The sequence below is a fragment of the Poeciliopsis prolifica genome, unplaced genomic scaffold (assembly GCF_027474105.1).
Source record: "Poeciliopsis prolifica strain line A6 unplaced genomic scaffold, Auburn_PproV2 SCAFFOLD002, whole genome shotgun sequence".
NCBI lineage: Eukaryota > Metazoa > Chordata > Actinopteri > Cyprinodontiformes > Poeciliidae > Poeciliopsis > Poeciliopsis prolifica.
The window spans coordinates 8386511-8411695 of NW_026562377.1; the positions used below are offsets into that span (position 1 = coordinate 8386511).

At 35.0% G+C, this 25185-nt stretch overlaps 2 protein-coding genes across 2 annotated transcripts; both read left to right on the top strand.

Annotated features, from left to right (window-relative positions):
• The first annotated feature begins 238 nt into the window (after positions 1 to 238).
• rgs16 (regulator of G protein signaling 16) lies at positions 239 to 2036 on the top strand. The gene is made up of 5 exons (XM_055046874.1): positions 239 to 366; positions 590 to 673; positions 779 to 840; positions 992 to 1158; positions 1248 to 2036. Exons 1-5 carry the CDS (start codon positions 323 to 325, stop codon positions 1461 to 1463), a joined length of 573 nt encoding a protein of 190 aa, XP_054902849.1. The 5' UTR covers positions 239 to 322; the 3' UTR covers positions 1464 to 2036.
• Positions 2037 to 17240: 15204 nt separating this feature from the next.
• On the top strand, positions 17241 to 24985 carry LOC129370715 (regulator of G-protein signaling 5-like). Its single transcript, XM_055046886.1, has 5 exons — positions 17241 to 17363; positions 17812 to 17925; positions 18991 to 19052; positions 22273 to 22439; positions 22594 to 24985. Exons 1-5 carry the CDS (start codon positions 17320 to 17322, stop codon positions 22756 to 22758), a joined length of 552 nt encoding a protein of 183 aa, XP_054902861.1. The 5' UTR covers positions 17241 to 17319; the 3' UTR covers positions 22759 to 24985.
• The last annotated feature ends 200 nt before the right edge of the window (positions 24986 to 25185 follow it).

The window sequence follows — 25185 nt, forward strand, 5'->3', positions numbered from 1 at the left end:
GTAAAAAAAAAAAAAAAAAAAAACATCAGCTATCAGAGGCTTTTATCATTAAACTGTAATTTCCCAGCCTCGACCTTGCAAGTTGTCCCCCAAATACTGACTCCCTCTCCCTCTCTGTTTCTATTTGCCTGTGACTCTCTCTGCTATTGGCTGACAGAGTTGATGACACATCAGAAGGTGTGGGCGGTAGGATTATAAAACCTCTGCCTTGTCTCTACTCAGGCACAGGCAAACAATTTCATTCCTGGCTGAGCTTTGCTGAAAGGAAACTTAAGCACCACTGAACCAAGAGACGCCTCCTCACCAGCTCTCACTTGCTGCTATGTGTAAAGGACTCGTATCGCTGCCTGCCTGCTGCTTGGAAAGGTGCATTCACTTTTAGGAAAAGACTGATTCTTTGCATAATGTGTTAGAGGACCAGGTTTTGCACATGCGTGTGGGCATTTGAGAAACTCATGGGATTTTCAGCTTAAGCTGTGTTATACTATTGATGCTTTCAGCTCTTGAGTTCTAATGGAGGTTTTTCTGTGAATATGAAATTATGTCACTTAGAAGATTGTATCCAACCTTTTGCTTTTTTCTCTTTCAGAGCCAAGGAGCTGAAAGCAAGGCTGGGGATTCTTCTGCAAAAGCCCATTTGGACTTTATCCTGCTGCAAAATAGGAAAAAACAAGTAAGCTTAACACAAATATGACATTGATGTATTTTTAAAAAAATAGATCTTGATGTCTTTTACAAAATTTCAGCTTTATCTAAGCATGTTTCTCATTATTTTCAGACCAACCCTGGAGGAATGCCTGAAGTGGAAAGAATCATTTGAAAAGCTACTGTCTAGTAGATGTAAGTTCACCTCTGAATTAATGCTTTCTATCATATTTTTATACAACAGTGTGCTTGGTTTCCTGTAAATTACTTACGTACACATGATTACGTATACAGCCTCCATGGCTCCGTCAGATGTAATTACTAATCAAATTTCCTCCATTTGCAGATGGATTGTGTGCCTTCACAGCCTTCCTGGTTTCTGAATTTAGCGAGGAGAACATTGCGTTCTACTTTGCTTGTGAAGATTACAGAAGAACCAAGTGTCCTACCAAGTTACTCAACAAAGCCCAGAAAATCTACAGTGAATTCATCAGCAGTGAAGCACCACGAGAGGTAAGAAGAGATGGATTTAATGACAGTCTCTGAAATGTCTGAGAGAAAAATTGACAAACTGACTTTTTGTCTTCTTGTGTCTTTTGTAGGTAAATATTGACCATGAAACCCGCGACATAACCAAAGCCAACTTGTCGGACCCGTCACCGTCTTGTTTCGACCAAGCCCAGCACAGGATCTACATGCTGATGGCCAAAGACTGCTACCCCCGCTTCCTCCACTCTCCAGTTTATAGGGATCTACTTTGCCAAGCTAAATCGAGCACAAAACCTAACAATCTGCCCCATCTGGTCAAAAAAGTGTGAAGTAATTTTTTTTTTTTTCTGATTTTACAAGGGACTTTAAGCATCCCTAAAATTTAACCACCCATGGAATGTACAGCATTTGTTGCTGTATAAAGAAGATAGGGCTTTGACATGGCAGCAAAAGTAAAGATTGCTGTGAGGAAAGTGGCACCAAATGGGCCAGTGGTGCAGATTATGTTCTTGCAAAGACAAGATGACACTGAAAGGGGAAGAGGAAATGACTGAAAAGTTGAGCGCTATTGTCACAAAGTTGACTGACGTGCCAAGACAGATGAAGTTTAAAAGCACTGTCATTAGAAAGTTAAATTTAACTGGCTGAATGACAATCAAAGAGCACAGTGAGGAAAAAGCACTTTTTTAGCCATTAGGCAAACTTTTTTCTGGAAGTGATGTGCAATGAAGTGTACATTGTTTTTTTTAATCAATACGGTACTTTATAAATTTATATTTATTAGTATTTATTTGCCTTCAATGTTATTGTTATACTTTTACAAAACAAAGATAAAAAAATGTCTGTTTCAATTGTATTGTCTTTATATCTTTGTCTTTTTTAAAATACAAACAAATCATAAATTATTTGGAAAATAAACTGTGAAAAAATATATCTTTGTGTCTTTATTACACAAACTTACGGTTTAAAAATGTGTACATAGATTTGAAATAGCGTTGCTTGGCAGGTCTACATATTTAGTTTTGACAGAGAAGCAGTAATGTTAAAACATACCACAGTTTAGGGCTGATTTAAGTAGCTCACTCACCCAGGTGACACAGATGAAATATTGACTGGGTACATTGTGCAAATATCCAGAGACTTTCCCATGTAATCACTCATATTATCTGATAAAGAGATGACAATGACATCCATTATTTACTAACTTTTATGAGTTATTCTGTCGATGGTGTCATGCATAGCTGTTGCTCACCTTGGAAACAGCTCAACTCAGTGCCATAAAGAACTCAGACAGTGGCACTTTGCTGCTATGGGCCATTGTCCTGTGTCTTATAAATAAGAAGGAGCTTTCTAGCAAACAGGAAGAAGAACTGATGATGTGACTGCAATAACGTAAGGGGAATGGCTATAAACTTTCGCAGTACCTTAGAGACTGTTTGCACAGGTCATCAACAAGAGGCAATATATAACAGTGAACCTGCCACCAGGATGAGACACAGCCACAGCCTCACACCAACCACAAAATAGTGCAAAAGAATAAGTTGTATTCCCATGAGTTTTCTTAGATGAAATATATGATTTTTCCTGTTGTGATTATTTTGAGGTAGATTTTCTTCAGAGCAGAGAATGAGGTTGAATGTCAGGTTTGTGTATTCAGATGTCATCAGCGTAGAGTGGAGCCAATATTAGGTGGACAACAGCTGGTCCATGGGTCCTCATCCATATGTACATGTCATAATGCTGCCTGCTTTTCTATAGTAACCTTTTGACATTTCTGTCCAGATCCATGCACAGCAATGACCATCCAATACTGGCTCCAAATCTTGTGGGTTTCAGCATATACATACTGTTGCAAGCACCACGCATAACAATATCTGAATACAGCTCTTTGCAATATAAGAGAAACAATTTAATTTCAAAAGAGCAGAAATTAATTAGTATATTACCTGAACACAACCTAAAATTTATTACAAATGGAATGGCTCAGCAGTAGGTAAAGCATTTCTTCTCTTTTCTTGTTTTGTTGTTTACATCCAAGTGTTTCAGACAGTCTAGCAAGTTTAATATTGAACAAAATCTGAATTAATACGTAATAATAACCTTATTCAAACCAAACTGGGCAAACAGTAGGTACAAATTTCTCATAAATCTAACACATAGCAGTACCACCTATGGGGGCAACAACAATCATCAAGTGGTAGTTTAAGCTCATCCTCATAAGTACTTTTTTCATCTGATTACTGCTTCAATATTGCAGCAATTCAATTTTTGTTTGTCTGGCTACTTTAGAGAAAGTTACTGCTTTTTCTTAGTTTGTGAATGGTTCATCCAAACGTCCCAAAAGCATGCCTTAATGAGGATTTCATTAAAACAAACATATGACTTTTCAACATTTAAAAAAAATATATATAGTTTCTACTGTAAACCAGTATGACACTGGGATCCACACACTTACTCTGCAGCTATTGTTGCCTCAATACATTTATGGTAATTGATCACAAAGTTCCAACATTTCTCCTCATATGATTCCTTCTCAGAGTGGTCTTCCAAATAATTGTCACTTCATACCCAGAGGTTTCCTGCTGATGCTTTGTGTCAGTGGAAATTAATTAAAAGACGTTGAAAGCGTTTGCTCTTTTTCGAGAAACTCTAAACCTCAACCCACCCACAAGCTTCATGTGGACAGATGTCACTAGATCTCATTTTCACAGAAAGAATCCCTCCAATCCAGGAAGGAGCATTTTCCTTCTCTGCACTGCAGACCTCTGCACTTACCAGTTTCATCAAGTTTTACAAAGCCCTGTTTACATTGCTATTAATATTAATATTCTTTTGAAACAGATCCAAAGAAAAGTGGTAGATTTACACCAGTAAAAATTTAAGTTTTTGTTTTCCCACATTCTTTGAGAAGTGTAATAAATACAACACAATTATTTTTGTTTTCCCCTTCTCTTTGAGTATATGATTAAACATTAAGCCAACATACAGCTGACGTGACTTCTCCAGACAACAAGTTAAAGTCTCATGACCTCAGACTTTGTAAATTTGTCTTGCTTTTAATTTGTCTCTTATTTTGTATAAAATCGTACAAAAAGAAAAGAAGGTACATGTAGCCAAAATAATTTAAAGTTACATTCAATCTCACTTGCTCTGTCCATATAAATGAGTAAAATTATTTCTGTCGGAAGACGACTAACTGCTTGGTTTAAGTTTTATAAACCTTGCATTTTCAATGACGTGACTTTACACAACTGTTTGTTTCAATACATTTTCAAATCAGATGTTGTTTAAAAAAGGTTTACTTGGATCTTTTTTTTAAATGTATCGTTTTACTGACATCTAGTGGTTTGATGGGTAAGAACTTGTTTGAAAGATCTTTCTGCTTTCAAAATAACACTTTGCAATTTTAAGATTAAATGAAAGACCATATGTTTAATTTATAATTAAAATTTCACTTCATCAGCTAAAAGCTATATAATCAAATAAATGTTCACACACAATTTAATAAAGAATACACTTTTTAGAGGTTTTTATAATAAATTATTTTACAAATTCTGTAAAAGTTGTCATATTTCTTATAATGTGAGACCAAAACTAATTTATAACCACACTCATGTGATATATTTAGGAAATATTATTATTTCTAGACAGGTCTAAGCTAAAACTAAGCAACTCCAACATCATCCGAATATGAATATTTATTAGTTGCTGTGTTTATTTTTTATTTTTACCTACTAATATTTTTGACCACCTAAAGATGGATAGACAGACAAATATTGACATCACTGTTCAGGAATAACACAAGAGTTTAGATTAAGTTGTTCTTAAGGGAGCCTGGTGAAACCTGCACACCTCTTTCTGCTACAGGAAAATATATGGTTTTGTTTTCTCAGTTTTCTAAATATACCTAAAGGTTACATTTTTTCCAGATAGTAAAAGATGGCGTTTGGGTTGACCAAACACTATTTAGCTAACCCCTTAATTGTTACTCTTAAAATGTCACCCTCATGATGACACAGGTATCATCATAACAGTTAAGAGGTTTGAAGGGGGAGAGAGGGATATGATGTAAAACAGATTTTTTTGTTTGTTTGTTTTAGCTTTATATCATGTTATAATATTACTCATACATCAAAAACATACCAGGAGTGTTGCCTTGATTCTTTCATGTATGTTTGAAAAATCCCCGAGTCTTTGGTCGTAGCCATTCCAGGTGGTGTGATGACGTCCTGAAGGTGGAGCATCAGAAAGAGAAGGAGCTTTTTAAAGAGACAGAAGCAAGTTACATTTGATATGTAAAGTAATCCCATAACTGAAGATAAAATATTTATTTGATGTTGCTGCAGAAAGCCTTGAAAATTTATAATATCCCCCTTTACCTGCTTTTTAGTCATCTTTACTTGAGGTGCCAATAATGAAGGAAGGTGCTCTATTTCCTTACACAAACATCTTTGTCCAAGTTGGGCTTTTGAAAAAGTTAATGTTTCAATTGTATCTTGTATAATAGGAAAAAAAAAGTTAATGTATATCTGCTTTCTCAAAGTTATGAATAAAATAGTTGTTTTGTTTAAAAAAAATCTTTAACATTTTTAATCTAAGCAAACATTGTAGAAAATACTTTCTTACAGAATTTGAGCAAGATTTTTTTTTTCTTTTTTTTTTTTGGAAGAGCTGGAACACATACATATGCAAAGTATCACGGTTGGTATCACTGATACCTGGCAGCAAGAAGGTCCTGGGTTCGAGATAGACACCAGTACCCCTCCCAATCCCAACGGGAAAAGGGTGCAAGAAGATGGATGGAATTTACAACAACATATCTTATGCCCCCCATATGACTTTTAAATTCCATATTTATGATCTCCACTAGGAGGCAGCATTTGATTTGTTTTCACCTCGAATATGCATTTCTCTCCAACATGCAGAACTTAAAGCATGATTAGTAAGGGAAGAGATATTGATTTGTGCAGCAATTTTAACACACAGGGCTATCCAATGTGCTGGAACAAAGGAACAGAAAAAGGACACACAAAATACATCTTAAACTGAAAAAAAATAAGAAAAGAACTGCTGTAGAAATATGAGCTTCACACAACAATAAATAATAAAATGCACAATTGAAGCAAATAAAAAACTAAGACATAAAACATGTGATCTGACAAGACAACATTGGGCCTATATGGGTAAAGTGGAATAAACTGCATGTTTTCTGTCCTGATTCAAAAGAAGCAAAAAATTTTTACACTTCAAGACTTTAGGGAGCTTCTTCAACATATGGAAAACATAGAAACTAAATGGGTTCCTTTTGTTTAGTTCTGGTCCTGGAAATACTGAGTACAGAAGTCTCTGGTGACCTGAGTGGTCTTAATGGTCAACATCAGCATCATGACACTTTCTTGGCCCTTTCAGTGCCTCATAAAACCTCAGCAAGATTTTATAATCTAATATTTCACAAATGACAAGAAGCCACTGCAGTCACACAAGGACTGGTGTTAAATGCTCCACTTTTGTTGGTCATAACTTTAGAAGTAGAATTTTGGATGAGCTGGAACACATACAATTGAAAGGTAAGGATGAAAAACATGGGAAGGAAACGCACATAAACTGCTGAATCTTCACCTTATCAGAGGCCAATTTGTTTGTACAAGTTGTTAGGACTGTGTTGACCATTCACACCATGCACTCTGCCATATTTAATGTCACTTCAATCCCATTCTAAATGTCATCTAAATGACAAAATTCATGAAGTTGCTGCCATATTAGATGGTGTTGCTATTGTGTTGGTAGGAAATTGAACAGGTGTTTTAATAAAGTATAATAATAAAGTGTGTATTTAGAGAGCTCAATATTACAGGAAAAACATTTGCAGACTTCTTTTTTAAAACAACCACAACAGGATCATTTTATGTTAGGATAAAATATATTAACGAAGAAAGCTGGATCTTTTTATATGCTGACTGTTTTTAACCAATATTTGTAAGCACATACTGCATATCCATTATAACAGAAGCCATGAACATCTTCATCTGGCTGTGCTTGAACCTCTTGTCCTTGAGATTAAAATAGGTGTTGCTCATGCAGCGCACATGGAGTCCCATACTTCTCATTGGGGATGCAGCGCGACTCCCATAGTGGTCATAAAGACAAGAGCAAACCGGGAGCAGATGACCCTGTGAGCACATTCCTCACTGTCTCCCCCAGGGCCAGACATGTGCAGAGCATACGTATCTCAGTGTGGCCTGATCCTCCAAGGACCTTCAGTCTGCGCCCTCAAACTATCCATCATGTTTAATACAGACACTGGCACGACATTTGACATGTAGCCTAAATACACCACAAACCAACACACAGCTTCGCTTTGAACATAGAGAAATACACTGATATTATTTTGAAAAAGGGTACTTCTTTCCAATATGAGAGTTTATATTGCAAAGATTGAACTGAATTGACAAATTCGCACAAAATCTTGAACATATTTTTTTTCCTTCATATTTTATTTAAAAATATTGAGGGGACATTTCAGAAAATTATTGTATCATTATAGCTATAAAAAGAAATCAAGACTTCAAGTTCAGGCACATGAGAGTAAAAGGAGAAGAGAAGGAAAAGGAGAGGTCCCATGGTAACCAAATTAGATGAGTGGGCAAGAAAAGAGAGACAAGAGTGAAGGGATGTGACAGAAACAGTTATTGTCATGCAAGCGTGGGAAATATCCCTGTGTGGGTCCCTGGTGAAAAGACAAAACTGTCCTTTCTGATGACTTTCAGTTCCTTTGGGTTCACATCCTCTTGTCCCCTCAGGACTGAGCTCAGCTCTGGAGGCAAAGCAAGCTGTTGGACATTCATTTACTGCGTTCCTTGTTTGTATAGTATTTGAAATTATATGCGATAATTTCATTGCTAAGTTTTTATAAGAAAATATAAAGCACACATGTGGTGCCATACACTATTTGCATAATTTTTTAATGAGTATTTTGACCACTCATAATGTTTAGGTGCATTTTCTAACTCCAAGTCAGATAAACATAATTGAAATATTTCCAACAATGCTTCTTTGAATGATGAATAATTTAGGTCGATGTATTTAGAAAAAACAAATGTATGTTATACAAAATGGATAAAGTAATTATCAATTAAAAATCAAAACAAATGTGTTTTCTTTTTTTTTTTCTTCTTTTTCTCAAAAGTTATAACCATCTAATATTTATAAAGCACATATATCATCAACTGCATATTTGTACACAAAATTATTGTGTACAAATACACAATCACAGCTATCAAAAAAAGAGATTTAGAAAAAATAAATGCAGTAAAATGTAGTTCTTAAATACACTCAGAGAAAAAAAAATCCCCTTTTCCTTCACAGATTCTTGATAAAAAAAATAAGTCCTCATGCTGGAGTCTACCATATCTCTACAATGTAATTCAGCTTACTTTGGATGGAACTGCAATGTTTCTCCATCTGAGATTGTTTTTGTACTTTTCCCCTACATTCCACCTTTATGCTTTTCTGAACTTCCTAATGTGCTGGAAATGTTTATAATTTTTTTATCCTTAATGTTAGCAGTCATGTATACATTATGAACAGTCTTGAGTAACAAATCTAATCACAAGTTGTTTATCATTGCTAATGTTTACATACATTCTGTCCCTGAAATGTCAGTGACAAAGATGACATTTTTGTGCAATAATAAACAACCCTTTCCTACATGTCTTATGATTCTGAGAGGCCTTAGACAGAATAAAGAGTTCCTTCATTGTCATTATTTCTTATTTGTGCTGGATTCCTTCAAGATCAGAAAAAAACAATTAGTACATCAAGACACAAACCGGGTCAGACAGAAAATAAATCCAGCAATTAGTAAAGTGAGATTAAACAGCCATTATCCAGGAAAAGTTCAGGCGAGGTCAAAACATGTACTGTTTAATTTGTCCGCAGTTCTATTTAGTTCATAAAAACGCATGATTATGTAACATAATCTGGCAAAAGCCAGTGGTCTGGAAAATCTGACAGCTTGTAACACACTTTACATCAGAAAATGAGGACAGTAGTGGGATTCTACCTGGGAAATGAGGACAATTTAATAACATTTCTTCAAGCATCCGTCTTCTGCAGTGTTCTGGATTTCAACCTGTGTCCTTCAATATGATATGCATACATGCTTAAATGTATGCACATGCTCTTTCTGTTTACAGCTTTTAAGCCTCAGCACATATTAAAATATATGCCTTGAAGTTAAATAAAAGCGGGTAAAACTTGAAAGGACAATACAATTAGACAGTGTCTGTCTTTTGCTATCTAAAAGAGCAGTATTATGTATGTTCCAGGTTTATTGTGGCATTTAACAGCACAAACAAGTGACTATGTTATCTTGAGCTATTATAAAAATGTTGTGCATATCCAACATGACTTAAACAAATTTTGACTGTGTAAGTTGTGTAAATCTTTCTCTTCAGAAACTCCTTTCTGAAGCATCACCTTGTCATGTCTACAAATAACTCCTCTATTGACCATTTAACAACATTTTTCCCAGCGGTACACTCAGAAGGAGTACTTATAATGAGCTTAGCAGCCACAATAAGGTCAACCAGGTGTTTACTAATTGCTGTTGGCCATTCTGAAGGATCTGAGTGACTGAGTGTATGGAGGGGGGGGGTTGCTCTGTGAGGCGGAAGATCGGAAACTCCAGCATGGAGGAGAAAAAAGGAGAAGCTACTGTTTGGTCCCCCCCCAGGCATTTTGCAGAGCAATGTCATCGTTGTGTGGCATGATTAAAGTATTTCTCAAACCTACATGAAAGAACAAAAGCAACATTTAAGCTATGCTTTTTTTTTTCTCATTTAAAAGAAAACATATATTTTATTGCTATGTATTTACTTCAGTTTTACCATTTGTAATTCAAGGACGTTACCAATTATTTTCTTTTAAAATGCTCATTTCCCAAACAGATTTTTTCATAATTGCAAATATACTGGGCCATCTGGCTGTGTCCAGAACTGACAGATTATTTCTCACCAACTCTAATTCCATTATTCCTGTGTGAGCTATATTCATCCTCATTACTTGATGGATAAGCCAGTTTCTAAAAACAAGGCAAGAACAAGTGGATAAGAGGAAAAATGCTAGTCTTTAGGTTTTTATGATCTAATTTTCATTGGAAACTGAGCTTTGCATTTATTCCTTTGAAATTAAAATCCATTGAATAATCTGAATCATTTAAATTTGACAAAAAAGAAAAATAGAGGATTTCATAAGTACAAATAAGGTGCCAAATGTGCAGTCAGTATCGTAATAAAGGTATATAGCATTGAAATTTATAAAGATAAAGGGAGGATTTTTTAGAACACAATTTAAGATTCATAAAGCATTCCATCTCTGAAAAACGAAAAACTTTTTACTTTTAAAACATTGAAATGCAAAGTTTATATCGATTACAGGGTTTTAAACTCATATGAAACAACACAGCTTTTTTATTAATTTTTACAAAGCATTGCTACTATTTTGCCTCATTCTTGTGAACTTATCATTTGGACCATTTTGTCTAGTTTGTTCATTGTACTTTTAAAACCTCATTAACAAGACATTAAAAAATAACAGAGCTCAAACCTCAATTAAAGTTAAAAAATTATATTTGGTGTAAAATGTGATGTGAGCAAGCTTACTGTAGTGTCCACTATACAAGACATATAACTGAGTATAACTGGAAAGTATGTCTCTGTTAGAGGAAAAACAATTCTCAGTGTTTTGCTGAAACCTTGTTTGAGCTTCCTTCTTAAAGCCCATTAATGGCAAATGCAATAACACACACGCCTACAGTAAGTAACAGTGAGTGCTGAAGCAACCATAAGTTGCAATCTTGGCTCCCTACCCCATCCTAAAGTGCTCCTCAGTGCATTAACCTTGCCAAAATGTCAACATGACAAACATGAAGTACGTGAGCTCTATAGGAAACACGCTTTCCCACCACACAAATGTTTCTTTTACCAAGGTCTAACTTTGTAATGTTTAGTTTGGTTTTTAAGTTCTCAGTTTTAAAGCTGTTTGGTCTGATTTTTAATGGCTGTATTCTTGATTACTAAATAAACCACAGTAGTAAATTAAATGACGTCATTAGGAATGCTTTTTGTGTTTGCTAGTTTAACTGATAGGACAGATAAGGAAGCTTCTTGACCGTGAAAGTACACAGGACAAGATTGATGCCGAATCTTTTCAATGTTTTCTCAATCTTCATGACTTCGCAATGTTTTGTTCAGATGAATATTAGTAATTTTGCATGTAGAAATGTACCAGTATTTTTACCAAAATAGCGCTGAGTTTAGCTTTGAGGAAGTGTGTTATAGAAGCAGCTTAGCAAAAGTTCCATTACTAACATTCAGTGCTGACCTTCCAATGGAAAATCCATTTTCTCTCATAATGAAGAATGCAATTTATTTCTCTAAAGCTGGAATGCTAACGGATACATAAGTATTTATCCTCAGACTCTCCCAGATGCTTGTTTAGAGCACTAGTCAGTCACAGGCAAATCCTTTATGATGCAAGAGAAAACAGTCTTTGTAGCCTTACTCGGCCCCGTGTTAGCGCCAGGTTGACCGGAAAAGCCCCAGCAAATAAACAACTTCACAAAAATAATTAATGAAGTTGTGGGAAAAGCGATTTAATTTCATCTCACTGACAATGTGACTGAAAAGTCAGGTTCAGCATGAGAACAGAGAGGGAAAGTTGCTCTTAATATAGACTTGATCTGTAAAGCCATAACAGGGAAAATCAGAACATGAAGATCAAATTAAATTAAATTGAACCTACTGAATGTGTCACAACTTCATTGTTTTTATTGATGTCCTTTGTCACTTACCACCCTCCCTCCTGTCTTCCCCGACACATAGGATGGATTTATCATATGCCGGAGCATTCACTGTTGTTTTCATTATCACTAGAACAGAAGTTTGCCCGTAGCTTAAAGAAATTCTGTGGGCAAACTACCAATATTCCAATATGTTGTTGGATAAGATGTGGAGAACACACCCTACATGGGTTACTAGTTCAAAAGTCAAACGCTCATGAACGAATACATCTCAAAATGGAATTTGCTGGGTATTACTAAAATCTTTGTAATTCATCAAAGACAGCTACAATGAAGTATGCAATGGTCTCTACAAAACTGAGTAAACCACAGGATTACATAAAAAAAAATTGAGATGGTAAACTGATGCTGTACAACAATCTTAAAGCCATGGGGTTGTGTTAATGACTTAAACACAAATTTAATGTTAGCCTTTATTTGCTGAGCATTCAGCACATGGTTGCACTAGCTACAGTATGTTTGGGATTTAAACTTTGATTACTAACTCTTTGATTAAAGAGTTAGTAATTTGCACAAATGTTTTTTAAGCTGTTCAGACTTGAGTTAGTAAATTGGTTTGTTTGTTCTTATCCAGCAGTGCTCCAAAAGCTCAGATCCCACAGAATAATTTCAACTAGTTATCAGAATCAATAGGAACTTTTGTACGAGTAAATGAATATGTATTAAACAATATGCAATAAAGCAACCAAAAAATAGTAGAAACAGACAATAGGCACGGAAACAAAACAAACAACAACACATTATTAAGCAGCATACCTTGAAAAGTCCTTTAAACAGCTTTGTTTAGATGCTGGTAATACACTATGTTGTTATAGGTCTCAAAGGAATCCCATTTCCTGTTACTAATTAAACAGCTGTTTCTGTATTTTGTTGAACTGTGTCTTCCAGTAAGGAATGACGATAAAGTGGAGGAAGCCCTTGACCTTTCTATTTGTTCATAGCTGCAGGTCACTTGTAAGCAGAGTAAGCAAAGAACTTCATAAAAAATGTACAATCTCATTGCCCATTTATGTCTGATTGTTTTTTCTTCAAGCTTTGTATGATTCCGGTAAAACAGGCTAAACTAATATTAATTAGAGCTGCACAATGGCACAGTTGGTAGCACTGTTGCCTTGCAGCAAGAAGGTCCTGGGTTCAATTCCTTGCCCGGGGTCTTTCTGCACAGAGTTTGCAAGTTCTCCCTGTGCATGGGTTTACTGTCTGATATCTGCTCTGAGTTCATTTGTTTTGGAAGGAGTTGAAGAGGGTATTCATGTGTTTTCAGACAGAAATACAGTTATACTGAGTCATGCTAAATATGAATTTAAAACCATTAAAACTGTCTGAGCGGCACATCTGTAATCCATTCCTTCTCAATGAGTTTATATTTACTTTAGAATCCTTGTTGACACCAGCCAACTACTATTTTATGTGTTATACTTTTATTGAGCCATTTTGAGTCAATCACTGCTGAAAAACAGATTTTATCGAGAGTTCCCTACTGTCACATATCTATTCTGAATGTTAATTTAGATAAATAAAGCCTCTGTCAACATCATAAACAAAGCACCCGGTTGCCAGCTGTTACCAGTTTATTTGAACAACGGTCCAGCTCTTGCCATTGGGTTTAGCATTCATTCGCTCTTAGGGCTGTCCCTTCCTGAACCTTTGCTTCCAGGAAATTCTATAAAGAAAGCAAACCTTCCTTCTTTTCATGTGACATCTGCAAAGGAAATACAAAAGCAGTGACAAAACGGATGCTCTAATCAGATTTTCCAAGTGAAATGTATTCACATATCTGTCTTTTAGCATAGTGATACAAATTATGATGTGCAAACTTTTATTTTTTCATTCAAGGTTATCAATATGAAAATGGCCGGTGCAAGATGCGGTGGTGCAAACTTTTTAAGTGTACAGGAGTACTTTGTACTTTTTCAAATTTTACATTAGAAATTGGAGACAAAATGTAGACAAAAATGCTTATTCACATATTTATGTGAATACATATGAATAAATAGGATTTGAAGTAAATATACAAACAAATGAAAGAAGGTGTATGAAATTACCTGCAGAAGTTTTGCATGCTCTTGAGTTAAAGGACACATAGTCACCCTGACATTTTGTTCAATTTGTATAAGTGCTCCTGTTACGTAATTGACAAGAGTCTATTGTCTTGTTACAGAACAGGCAGTGCTGGAATAGGCACTTTCCCCAACAAACCACTGTGCCCATAAAGCTGATCCCCTTTCAGGCTCAAGGCTGAAAATCATGACTATTAAGACAGGCAAGGTTCATTGGAGAAGCTTGAACTTCCATCTTATTGCAGGGTCCCAAATGTTCTCTGGACAGGGTGTTGTTTATTAGTCTGATAGGAGAGTTAAACTGTGTGAAATCAGAAATTTCCCTAGGTTGTTCTGGTTCATATTTTTGGATTTACATCTCATGGGGTTTATTCCTGAAACAAATTTTAAGCACGGTTTACTCTCAGTTGCTCCGTTTTGCATATAAATTAACAACCCAAATAGAAAAATCACCTGAAATGAGTGAGAGGTTCAGTGCATTTAATGTCAGATATAAGCAGTGAATGTTACACAATGAAAAAAAAAAAGTTGTTGCATATTTATAGAAGATATGTCTATGTAATGAGCAGCATCAAGTCATGCACATCTTCCTTTGTGTCCTAAAAGCTTGATTTTTTTTGTCTGCCCTCAGTTGGCTGGAGACACTTTAATTAAAAAAAGTTACAAGATTAATGAGTTGCATCTTAATAAAGTTGGTGCAATGACATACTCACCCAACAGATGAGAAAATTTGACATCAGATATATCAAAACTGCTTTTTAATAGTTCTGTTCAAGATCAAAATGTTGATTGGCTTAGAAGCTGAGAGATAATTGCTTTCTCACTTTTATCTTTGTTATGAGAACCACTTTCAACTAATATAATACAGCTCAGTAAAGAATATAAAGATAAAAATAGTCGCGAGACCAATGACTAACAACACTGAAATGACCTTGTCTTGTTTGATTAAAAGTAACAAAATACAAGTCATTTTGAAATTAAAGCTGTAACAATCTCTGCCATTAAACCAGATGATTTTAAATTTGAGATTTTACATTTGCACATTCATTAAACAGTGCGTGTAATTGTGAGACGCTTGTAATTCTTTTGCTATTCTTGATTTTAATATGTCAAATGAAAACCATTTGCCCCTGACTAACAGAAATGTTTTATAACCAACGTTGAAAATAGGGCATTAGAAGGGAAATCTTATCCCTTTTTCTAAACATTTAATTATTTGTATTTTAGAAAAGATAGTTCTAAATTTTATAGAAGGTCTGTGAAAGATTCAATGTATTGCTTATTTTGAAAGTATTTAAGAATCAAAGCATGGTAACTCTCATAAAATGCCATGACGTGAAAAAAAAAAAGTTGATTCATTTAAATGAGAGATATTCCAGTATTTATTGAATATCAGAAAATTTATAAATTTCCTGAATAATTTTATGCAAATATATTTTAGGTTGAATTTTAGATGCTCATCAATCTTGAATTTTACAAAAATTAATATATTTAGCACTTTGGGATTATTTAAGATTAATACTGAGTTGTTGAAAATGGGAAGGAAATCTGACATGATCTCACAAACTTCAAGTGAAACCCTTTTGGCCTGTTTTTATATTTTTACTACATACCAATCATTTTGCTTACAGTCAGCACATACAGAACACCTGTATTGTAACCCCAAATATGCTAAAGAATCTAAAAGAACAAGAAATGCATGAAACAGGGAAAAAAAAAAAACACAAAAAACTAAGTCATTGAGATCTGTTGGTTTAGAAAGGCTTTTGGATCACAACAAATTGCAAAGATCATCTCGAATGGGAAAAAAACATTGATCAGTGTTAAACCTTTCCCAACCTTCCAAGGACTCCAGTACCACATAAAGTCATTGACCCATTCATACACTAATTAAAGCACTTTGAGTAGAAGGCTATATTAACAGGATGCCGTGATCTGCGCCACCAAGCCCTTTGACCACCAGCTCCAGGCGAGACCGGTGAAGTGTCTTGCTGAAGGACACAATGGCTGAGAAAACCCACTGGTTACAGGACAAATCCTTACTTGAGCCACTGCTATCCCCTTTTCACATTCAATGAGTGTGATCAGTGACTAAGGAACAAAATAACGCACAGATGTATATGTGCTTGAGAAGGCTATGAATTATTCAGGGAAGAGATCTTATTTACATAGTTTGATGCTCCCTTCAATGCATCTTGAGTCACTTCGGTGATGTAGAAAGGTCTGAAGACATGCATGAACACAGCCACTATCAGACTCATAGGACTGGCAGCATTAGACTAGGTTTCTCACTCTTTATGTGGAAGTATTCTCAAAATATCTTTACTTCCAAACTGGCAAGCATCAAAATAAATACTGTTGAAAATTTGATAGGTTTAATGTCACCATGTGCAGAAAAGAAATAATATTGTGCTCTGACTAATATATGAGACCAATGTATTTTTGCATTTCTTTGTTCATTAAATTAGATGTGCTAAATTCTGTTCTTAATGTTCTTAATTGTGTTTTCTTCTTAATTGTCAAAATGCAGTGAATGTGGTTAAACCGCTGTTAAACATGCTTGTTTTTGTAAATGAGTAAAACACTGGTAGTAAGCGGCTGTAGACTGCAGGATACAATCTATGTAACTTGAGATTGGTGAAATCATGTCACGTGTTTCTAAAATAATTGTATCTATATTTTAAAGATGGAGACATAGTCTAATTATAAGAAAATATCTTGTTGAGAGAAAGAAAAAAAAGAAAACGTCTAGTAAAATACTACACATATTGAGCTCAAAATACATTCATGTATACAGTCCTGTAAAGCACTTTGAGTTATAATTGATTCTGAGGAAGTATATAAAAAGTGCTCTATAAATAAAGTTAGTTTAATAGTTAAATAACTATTAAATTTTGCAATTGTTACAAAGCACATGTCTTGCAGGCAAAATTGGAATAACTAATAAACTAATTTTGTAACTCCATCCTGCAGAAGTGTTCAGGAGATTTTGGACACGTTTACCTAAAGTGAAACCTTTAGGTAAACACCCATTCACTTCTGAAAACCCACCCTTCCTCAGCCAGGATGCTCAGCTGCCCATACTGTAGACATTCCAGTCTGATTGGCTTAGCTGCTGGCCTCCGTCCCAAAGGGCGTCTGTATAAAAACCCCCCAAGTGGTGAAACCCAGAGACAGACAGCAAACAAAGCTCAAGGAGACTTGCAGAGGGCTAACAGGAAATAACAATTCTCTTCTAAGTGCTGCAACTGAAAGCGTCTGAAAATGTGCAAAGGATTAGCTGCATTACCTCAAACCTGTCTTGAAAGGTAAGAATGTTATTCACCTGTTTTTAACTGTGCAAAACAAGATATCAACTGTGTTGTTACTCAGGGTACAGAAAAGTTCTGAGGGAAGTTCAGATCAGTTTTTTTTTCTCTATCTCGGATTAATATCTTCTCCCAAGTAGTTCTTTTCTGGTTTTATGAGGCTCTTCAAACTCATCTTGTTATTATTATTTATTTATTTTTTTTTATTACTTTTAACAGCATTAAGTTACTTTTTTATAAGTAACTTTGCAACTACCCAAGATCAACACAGTCTGTCTACTATAGCTTTATCAGAATAATAAAACAAAGACATTTGGTTTCAAATAACGTTATCAGCATCCTGACATGATGGTGATTTCTATCCCAAAGACTTTAACTGCATCTCTGTTACTTTTTCCAAGATGTCAAACCAAAAACGTAACATCTGCTCCTGATTTACCTAACCCAGGGCCAAAGAGATCAAGTCAAAGTTGGGAGTTTTGCTTCAGAAGCCTGATAATGCTATCGATCTCATCATCCCTTACCCGGAGAAGGTTGACAAGAAGCCGGAGAAACTGCAGAAGTGAGTGTTCTGTTTTGTTCTACAAGACTAATGATTGGCTGTGCCTGCTAGGTGACCTGTGTATTGCCTGTTGCCTTAACCAGATAAGTGAAGGTAAAGTGGAAGAACAGAGCCCTGAGCATTCACAAAGAGGCGCTGATCAAAAGAGGTTAGACCTCCCCAGACAATGATTTGCCTCAAATGTCAAATGCAACAAAGCAGATACCTTGAAGAGATTTCTAGTAGATAAAATTAGGTGGGAGACATTCAACCTTGCTTTTTTATTTGTTTTGTCTTTTCTTTGCCTCGACTTTGCTAAATTACAACCTTGTAAGAATTCAATATTCAATATTCAAACAGGCTGCTGTTGAGTCACTTAACAAATCGTGTGATTGCAATACTTTCTGTCCTGCCACTAATCTTTTCAGATGCATTTAAGACCTGAAGCTCCGCAAAACTGTGCAAAAAACAGAGCATAGAGGGGGCAGAAAGGTCACAGCATTTTAGGATCAAACACAAACTTAGGTATCCATTGTACCCCTTTGAACTTGTTTTAAAGATTAAAGTCAGAGTTGAAATAGTTCTCGTGACTGGGCAGACGCACACTAAATACCAGATGGAACCTGCTTTGGGAAATGTTTCCCATATTTTAATAAATTGGAACACCATATCTGAGGTGTGAGTTTTTGTGGATTTAAAATACATGCACTTCATATGTGAATATTTGTCATTTAATTATTTTTTGAAAAAATATATCCAGAATTTCCTTCTGAATCTGAACATTTTATTTTTGCTTGTGTTTGGATAATATCATCTTGGTGTTTTGTTGAAATAACAGGCATTAGATTCAGGTACAACACTTAAGTGTGAAAGATGATACATCTTTCCAAAACCAAAACTTCAGATCTGTCCTCCAATGTTTCTTTTTAATTTAAAACACACATCTCACAAAAATTGTAGTACTGCTGAGAAAAAAAAACAACAAAGCCAAACAAAACAAAAAATACTTCAAATTTTGCTAAGTACCCGCACCACAAATATCCATGAATTCATTAGTTACTATTTATTTTCTTTTTCTCCATGCAGGCCTTCTCCTGAAGAGGCTGCTCAGTGGCGTGAGAGTCTGGAACGAGTCCTGAACAACAGCTGTAGGTCTCGTTCTTTAATTGATCTTTAACTGTGCCTATGTTAGTTACTGTGAATTTTATTTGTAACCTCAAATGGATTTGTAGGAACAAATTATGTCTTTTTTAAAAACAAGTGTGACAAGTAGTGTTTTAAAATTGTTTCCCAAAAAACATATTGGTATATACTGGTTAATAAAGACTTTAGTTGGGTTTTTTTTTTGTTTGTTTTTTTCAAGATATTTTTTCCAAACTGTGTGACTCACATTTTCTATTCCACCAGTTTTGGGGAAATCTAAAAATTGCACACAGTTTCAAAATGACATAGAGAAGCATCCGAGTTTGATTTGTTGGGAGTGCAACCAAGCAAAGATGCTGCAAAACACATCATTATTTTGTTCTAAACACACCATTACACAGCATCCAGAGCAACAGATATCTAAACAGAATATACTGATGCCCAGTGTCTGTCTGTCTTGTTTAAACAGGTTCAGCACACCAAGCAAGGCTTGGTTTCCATAAACATTTTGCAGCTTGTGTGCTGTTTAGAAACATGAATGACAGTAGTTAGGGTTGAAATTAATAATGACAAATATAATGATGAGGATATGTTTCATTTAGTATCTCACCCAAGTAGGTTTTCATAAGCACTTTAGAAAAAGCTGATTTTCAATTTGTAATTGCAAAAATGGTCAAACAATAAAAAAAGTTTAAGAACTAGACTTGTAACCAGTTCCTGTATACTTTTAGATCTAACCAATTAAATAAATTTGAATGTGCAATTGATCAAGCAGCTTAACATCTTCAAAAACTAACTGCATGAGACAAAACATGGGTCAATGTTTCAAACAACTTAAACCTTCAATGGGGCTCCAGGAATTGTGTCCACTGTTGAGCAGCTGGAAAGAAGAAAGCAACTTTTCGAAAAGTAAAAAGTTTTGTGTTATTCTAGTAGTACTATGAAAACAGGGACATAATGATGAAGAAAAGAAGAAAGCTTTAGAAACTCTTTTTACTGGGCAACATATTAAAATAATCTGTTGTAAAAACAATCAAAAACACAGATCTGTGACTAATTCTATACATAGTTAAGAGTCTGAAAAAATGTTATCTACAAAGAAATATTTACATTGGAATATCTTAAAAGATGATGTTAACATTGGAGTAGTTTAGGTGCCAACCTAAACTAGGAGAAATGTTAGCAACGCTCTGTGAGGGAAAACACATTTATATTCTCTGTGCATACCACAAGCAGACCTCCTGCTCCACTGTTTACCTCACAAAGTGCTCAGACAGCCTAACCAGTGAGACGGATGATTACCTCTAACAGTATTTATCCATATGTGTAAACTATCCTGCTAATAAGTTACTTGTGTTAAAACCACGTAGAGATGTCACTGAAGAGCTGATTTGTGTAAACTGAAACATTTTCTCTTAGGAGTTCAGTGGGTGGCAAAAGACCTTCCTAAGTGACTTCTTTAACACAGTTTGAGACTCAAAGATATATTTGTACAGCCTTTGCACGCTTGAGTTAGTCTGTGTATGCACTTATGTTTGTGTGTTTAAAGCTGCCCATGGAGGTTACTCGTGTGTTGGTAACATCTCTAGGGAGACATCAGACAGAGTCCACAAGACTGATTTATATCTCAGTTGCTGTGTCATAATTGTTTAATCACTTTCTATCTTACAGGAAAATTATATTTCTTTCGCTTAATGTTGAAATAACAATAAAATCTAAATTCTTCTGACAAGTATTCAGCTAAACAGTCTTTAATTTTTGATACACAAAGTCTGTGTCATTTGTGCCTGTGAATGTGTGCTTCCTCATATGGGTGTCCTTGTACTAAAGGCCTGTTAAAAAAAAAAAAACTGGAGCTTGATTGCAACCCGGAGCTATTTTGGACCAAGCCAGCCATTTAGATGGAAGATAAAAGCCTAAGGCCACAGCAGAATGCTTATCATCTGCAACACCGGCTTGTTCAGACAATGGGAGCTTTCACCAGCATTTTGTGGAACCACAATAACCTTGGCTGAGATGCGTAGATCTTATACTTTGGGATGACCACAGCGCATTTACTTTGAAAGTAACAAATTGTTCCTGAAAGTACATAGTTAAAATGCAATTCTCTGAAGTAACAAAAAAAAAGTAAATCTTCCAAACCGGAAAAGAATGCAGTTCATGCATCCACCAATAAGCTCATCTCATTACAGTGATGAAAAAATAAAAAATAAAAAAATTGTGTTAGGACAGTGCAGTCGTTAAGAATAACCACATTTTGGGCCTCATTTGAATTAAAAGAAGAAAACTTCTTTGGGGAACTTTTGGACAAGTACATATATTTTGGTAATAATAATGAGACGAAACACTTTACAAGACATTCCACTTCTATCATTTCTGTGGAATACTCTCCCAAAGCTTTGAAGTTTTCAATATGTCTTTCTAGATAAAACGAGAGTCTTTGTCATTTTTTTTTGGTTGACAATAATTTTGACCCTGGTGTTTTCCTTTAAATTGCCTTTTTTTGCCCAGTCTCTTTCTTATTGAGGATAACTGATAATCTAATGTTTGGCAAATGAGTCCATCATGCTCTGAATATTGGTTTGTTGTCTGTTTATCCTGGATTAGACTGGTAGGCTGGCCACTCCTGGGAAGGTTCATCATTGGTCCAAGTTTTCACAATTGCAATGCAATGTCATTAAACAGAGTTTCAAAGCCTTATAAATTGTCATATAATGTGATATTAGGGGATGAGGAAAACGCTGAGGACCCAGGTTAAGAAAAGAAACGATGATTTTAATGATGAAAAACACAATCCAAAAGTCCAAAATCCCTGGCAGCCCAGCTGAGCGGAAACTAAGGCTCATCACTGGTAGCGACAGGTGTACGAGTGGAAGTCACAAACGAAACGAGAATACACAGAGCTAATCACAGAAACGAGACACACCTAGGAGTAATCAAGAGGAGACAGGACAACACTCAGAGACAAAATAACTCAAAATAAACGCAGAGAAAAACTCAAGTTATGACATAAATGGCTTTTATAGGTGCCTACTAAAGGTGATAAGTAGAGGTTAAATAGATAAACAGAGGTTATATGTAAGTAATCCTCTTGTGATGGAATTAATGTGGCTGTAAACTGATATGCTTTGTTCAAGTGTCATGAAGATGTATAGTTAATGCTTAAAGCAAATCTATTATTGTGTTCTCCTATTTGATTTTATTAACTCCCTCTGTCTTTGTCAGATGGCCTGGCTGCTTTCCGCAGTTTCCTTCAGTCTGAGTTCAGTGATGAAAACATTGAGTTCTGGATGGCCTGTGAGGACTTCAAGAAGTCAAAGAATCCTATGAAGATGGCTGCCAAGGCCAAAAAGATCTATGAAGACTTCATCCAGTCAGAGGGACCCCGAGAGGTCAGAGAATGCCCATTCCTATGCTATATTCTTTAATATTCTACACTAATCTTCTATAGTAATAGAATAGGTTATTTATAATTAAGCAATGTCAGACTTTATGCATGTTCGTTTTTTCTGTTAACTGTGAATATTTGTAACTTTTCCTCATCAGGTGAACATTGACCACTTCACCAAGGATGTGACCCTGAGGAACCTGGTGGCTTTGTCACCTTCTACCTTTGACCTGGCTCAAAAGAGAATTTATGCCCTGATGGAGAAAGACTCCTTTGGTCGTTTCCTCCGTTCTGACCAGTACCTGGAGCTTCTGGTCAACTAAGCCAATTAAGAGTTCAGGAAGGTGGGGAGGTTTCAAACAGCAGCTGATTTGTAAAAATGAAGCCAAATTCACATATTTGATTCAAGCAAATATCTATAAAGCACTCTTCCATAGGACTGAGTAAAGAATTAAGGTATTCTCAAAATTAGGTTTCAAAATTTGGCTCTAGATTTATATAAAATTCCAAACTGCACCTTGAAACAGCCCCATCTTTCCACATAACATGTTCATGAATTTCTATCTGAACTAGAGATTTTGAGGAAGTTGATTTGACCTGTAACTGTTACAGTTTCCCCTTGTATATTCTTCAGATATATCTGCTCAATATTCAAAGTAACTGAAACAGAAAAAAGGTTAGGAATCAGGAACAGTTTCATTTTTCAATTTGCTCCTTTAATTTGGGATGAGAAAACATCAGAATACACTCTAAAAAAAGCATCTGTTACATTTGTCAAAATAGATGAGATATTTCAAAAGTTGCGTTGCCACAAATTCATCAATTTTACCTTAGAACTTTAAGTTGAAAGACTTTCTGCACCAGTTGTTTGTAAACATTTATAAAAAAACAAAACGATAATGTCTTAATCTTATTAGGAAATAAGTAATTTAACAAAAATGACTATATGCATGCAAATTGACAAACTTTATTATTTTCATTCTTACTGACCAACAAAATTCTTCTTAATAGATGATGTCCAGTTGAAATAGTCTTCATGAGAAAAATGCATTAAAAGTTCTCGAAAACCAAATGCAAGACTAGATCATGCTTCTGCGATTATAACAAGAAGACTCAGAAAACATGTTACATATATTTTAGTGTCTGGGAGAGAAATGAGTCATTTATCTATAAGAAGGACATGCAAAGGTAGCTGTTGCAAGTCAAGGGCAAGAACATTTAAAGTCCTTCGTCATCATAATTTACTGATAAGTATGAAGCTGTATCAGTGCACAAATATGGATTTTCTTGTTTCTCCACATAACCGTTTCACATTTCCATTATTAGCACTCTTGGATTATTACCAAACCCACCTTTTAGTGGTAATTCTTCCTGTAGGAGCAATTCATGAGAACAGTGCTGACGAGCTGGCTCAGTGGTGCAACCCTTAGGTTCCCACTAAAATGCAAGTTGCTAAGATGGGAAAACCAAGTAGGAGAGAATCTCAATTTTATAAATGGTATAAACAGAGTTGTGGGTTTATATGAAGAAAGTTCTTTTAATTTTCCCATGTGATAAAACTAAAGTTTCACTGCAAGTATGCATGTCAGGTCCGTAAAAGATCCAGTTATTAAAAACATGGGAGAAGGAACTTAAAGGTTTGCAGCTCTTAATAATGGAATGCCATGTAGGCAATTATATTTGCAAATTCACTTATTACAAGTTAACAATAAGACTCAAATGAATATCCACAGAAGAAACATTATCAAAATATGAATCCTGTAGTTTTTCTTTTTCTTTTATTTTTTACAATTATCTCCATCATACAGCATTTAAACCACAAGATATACAGTTTTTAAGCCACAGAAAATCATAAATCACCCAGGTACACTTGGTCAAGATAATCTGATATAATGGAGAGGTTGTTGTAAGAGTGCAATGTTTAAGTGTAAAGTGTTTTGCAATGAGTTGATTATTGACAAATGTATTCATCCTTATGTGTGATTATATGTACTCTTTTTTTTTCCTTTTAAATTTAGAAATCATTATATTTTAACCACCACTGAAAACAAATTTATATTTCACATATTAAGCATTTTAAGCCCTTAACATGCCAATACAGCTTACTAATTTCAGATGGTATATTTTTAAAAATATTTTCAAGTCATTAATTACATTTTAAACTTCCTACATTCTGCACTAGATGACAAGTCCAACAATTATCCAAACATTTTGGACAGAATTGACTACAGGGTCTACAGGGACACAGATTGACCAGTCTGGTGTCAGAACCCTAGAACTACAAGCAGAGAAATCCTTGGAATATCATAAAATATATAATTTAAGGGCTTTCATAATGCTGAATACATGTAATTTCATGTAGCCTTGCATGTATGTTTTGTAGTGGATCACATAAAATATATATAATGCATACAATTGTTGAAGATGTATTTATTTATATTTGTAAATATCTAAGTTATTCTAAATACAACAATGGAGTCAATGATTCTTTTCATGGAGAGCTGCAGAGAGCTCTTAGGCTCTTTCTACTGTTATAAAAACAAAATTTGACTTTCTTTTGTTATTTTGTTTTTCTTCACCAGACAATTATAAAGTTTTGTGGATGCAAAGACTTACTTTTTTGTCATGGGGATGAAAATGTTATATGGTGACATAACATCAAAATGTTAACATTAAAATGTTAATGTCATGTCAACAAGTGAAAGACTTGGCGAGATGATCTTAAAAAGTAAAAAGCCTTTATCTTAAAT

Coding starts and splice junctions, on each gene's coding strand:
- rgs16 (XM_055046874.1), top strand. CDS start 323: ATGTGTAAAGGACTCGTATCGCTGCCTGCCTGCTGCTTGGAAAG. Junction 674..778: donor TGCAAAATAGGAAAAAACAA/GTAAGCTTAACA, acceptor CATTATTTTCAG/ACCAACCCTGGAGGAATGCC. Junction 1,159..1,247: donor GCAGTGAAGCACCACGAGAG/GTAAGAAGAGAT, acceptor TGTCTTTTGTAG/GTAAATATTGACCATGAAAC.
- LOC129370715 (XM_055046886.1), top strand. CDS start 17,320: ATGTGCAAAGGATTAGCTGCATTACCTCAAACCTGTCTTGAAAG. Junction 19,053..22,272: donor ACGAGTCCTGAACAACAGCT/GTAGGTCTCGTT, acceptor TGTCTTTGTCAG/ATGGCCTGGCTGCTTTCCGC. Junction 22,440..22,593: donor AGTCAGAGGGACCCCGAGAG/GTCAGAGAATGC, acceptor TTTCCTCATCAG/GTGAACATTGACCACTTCAC.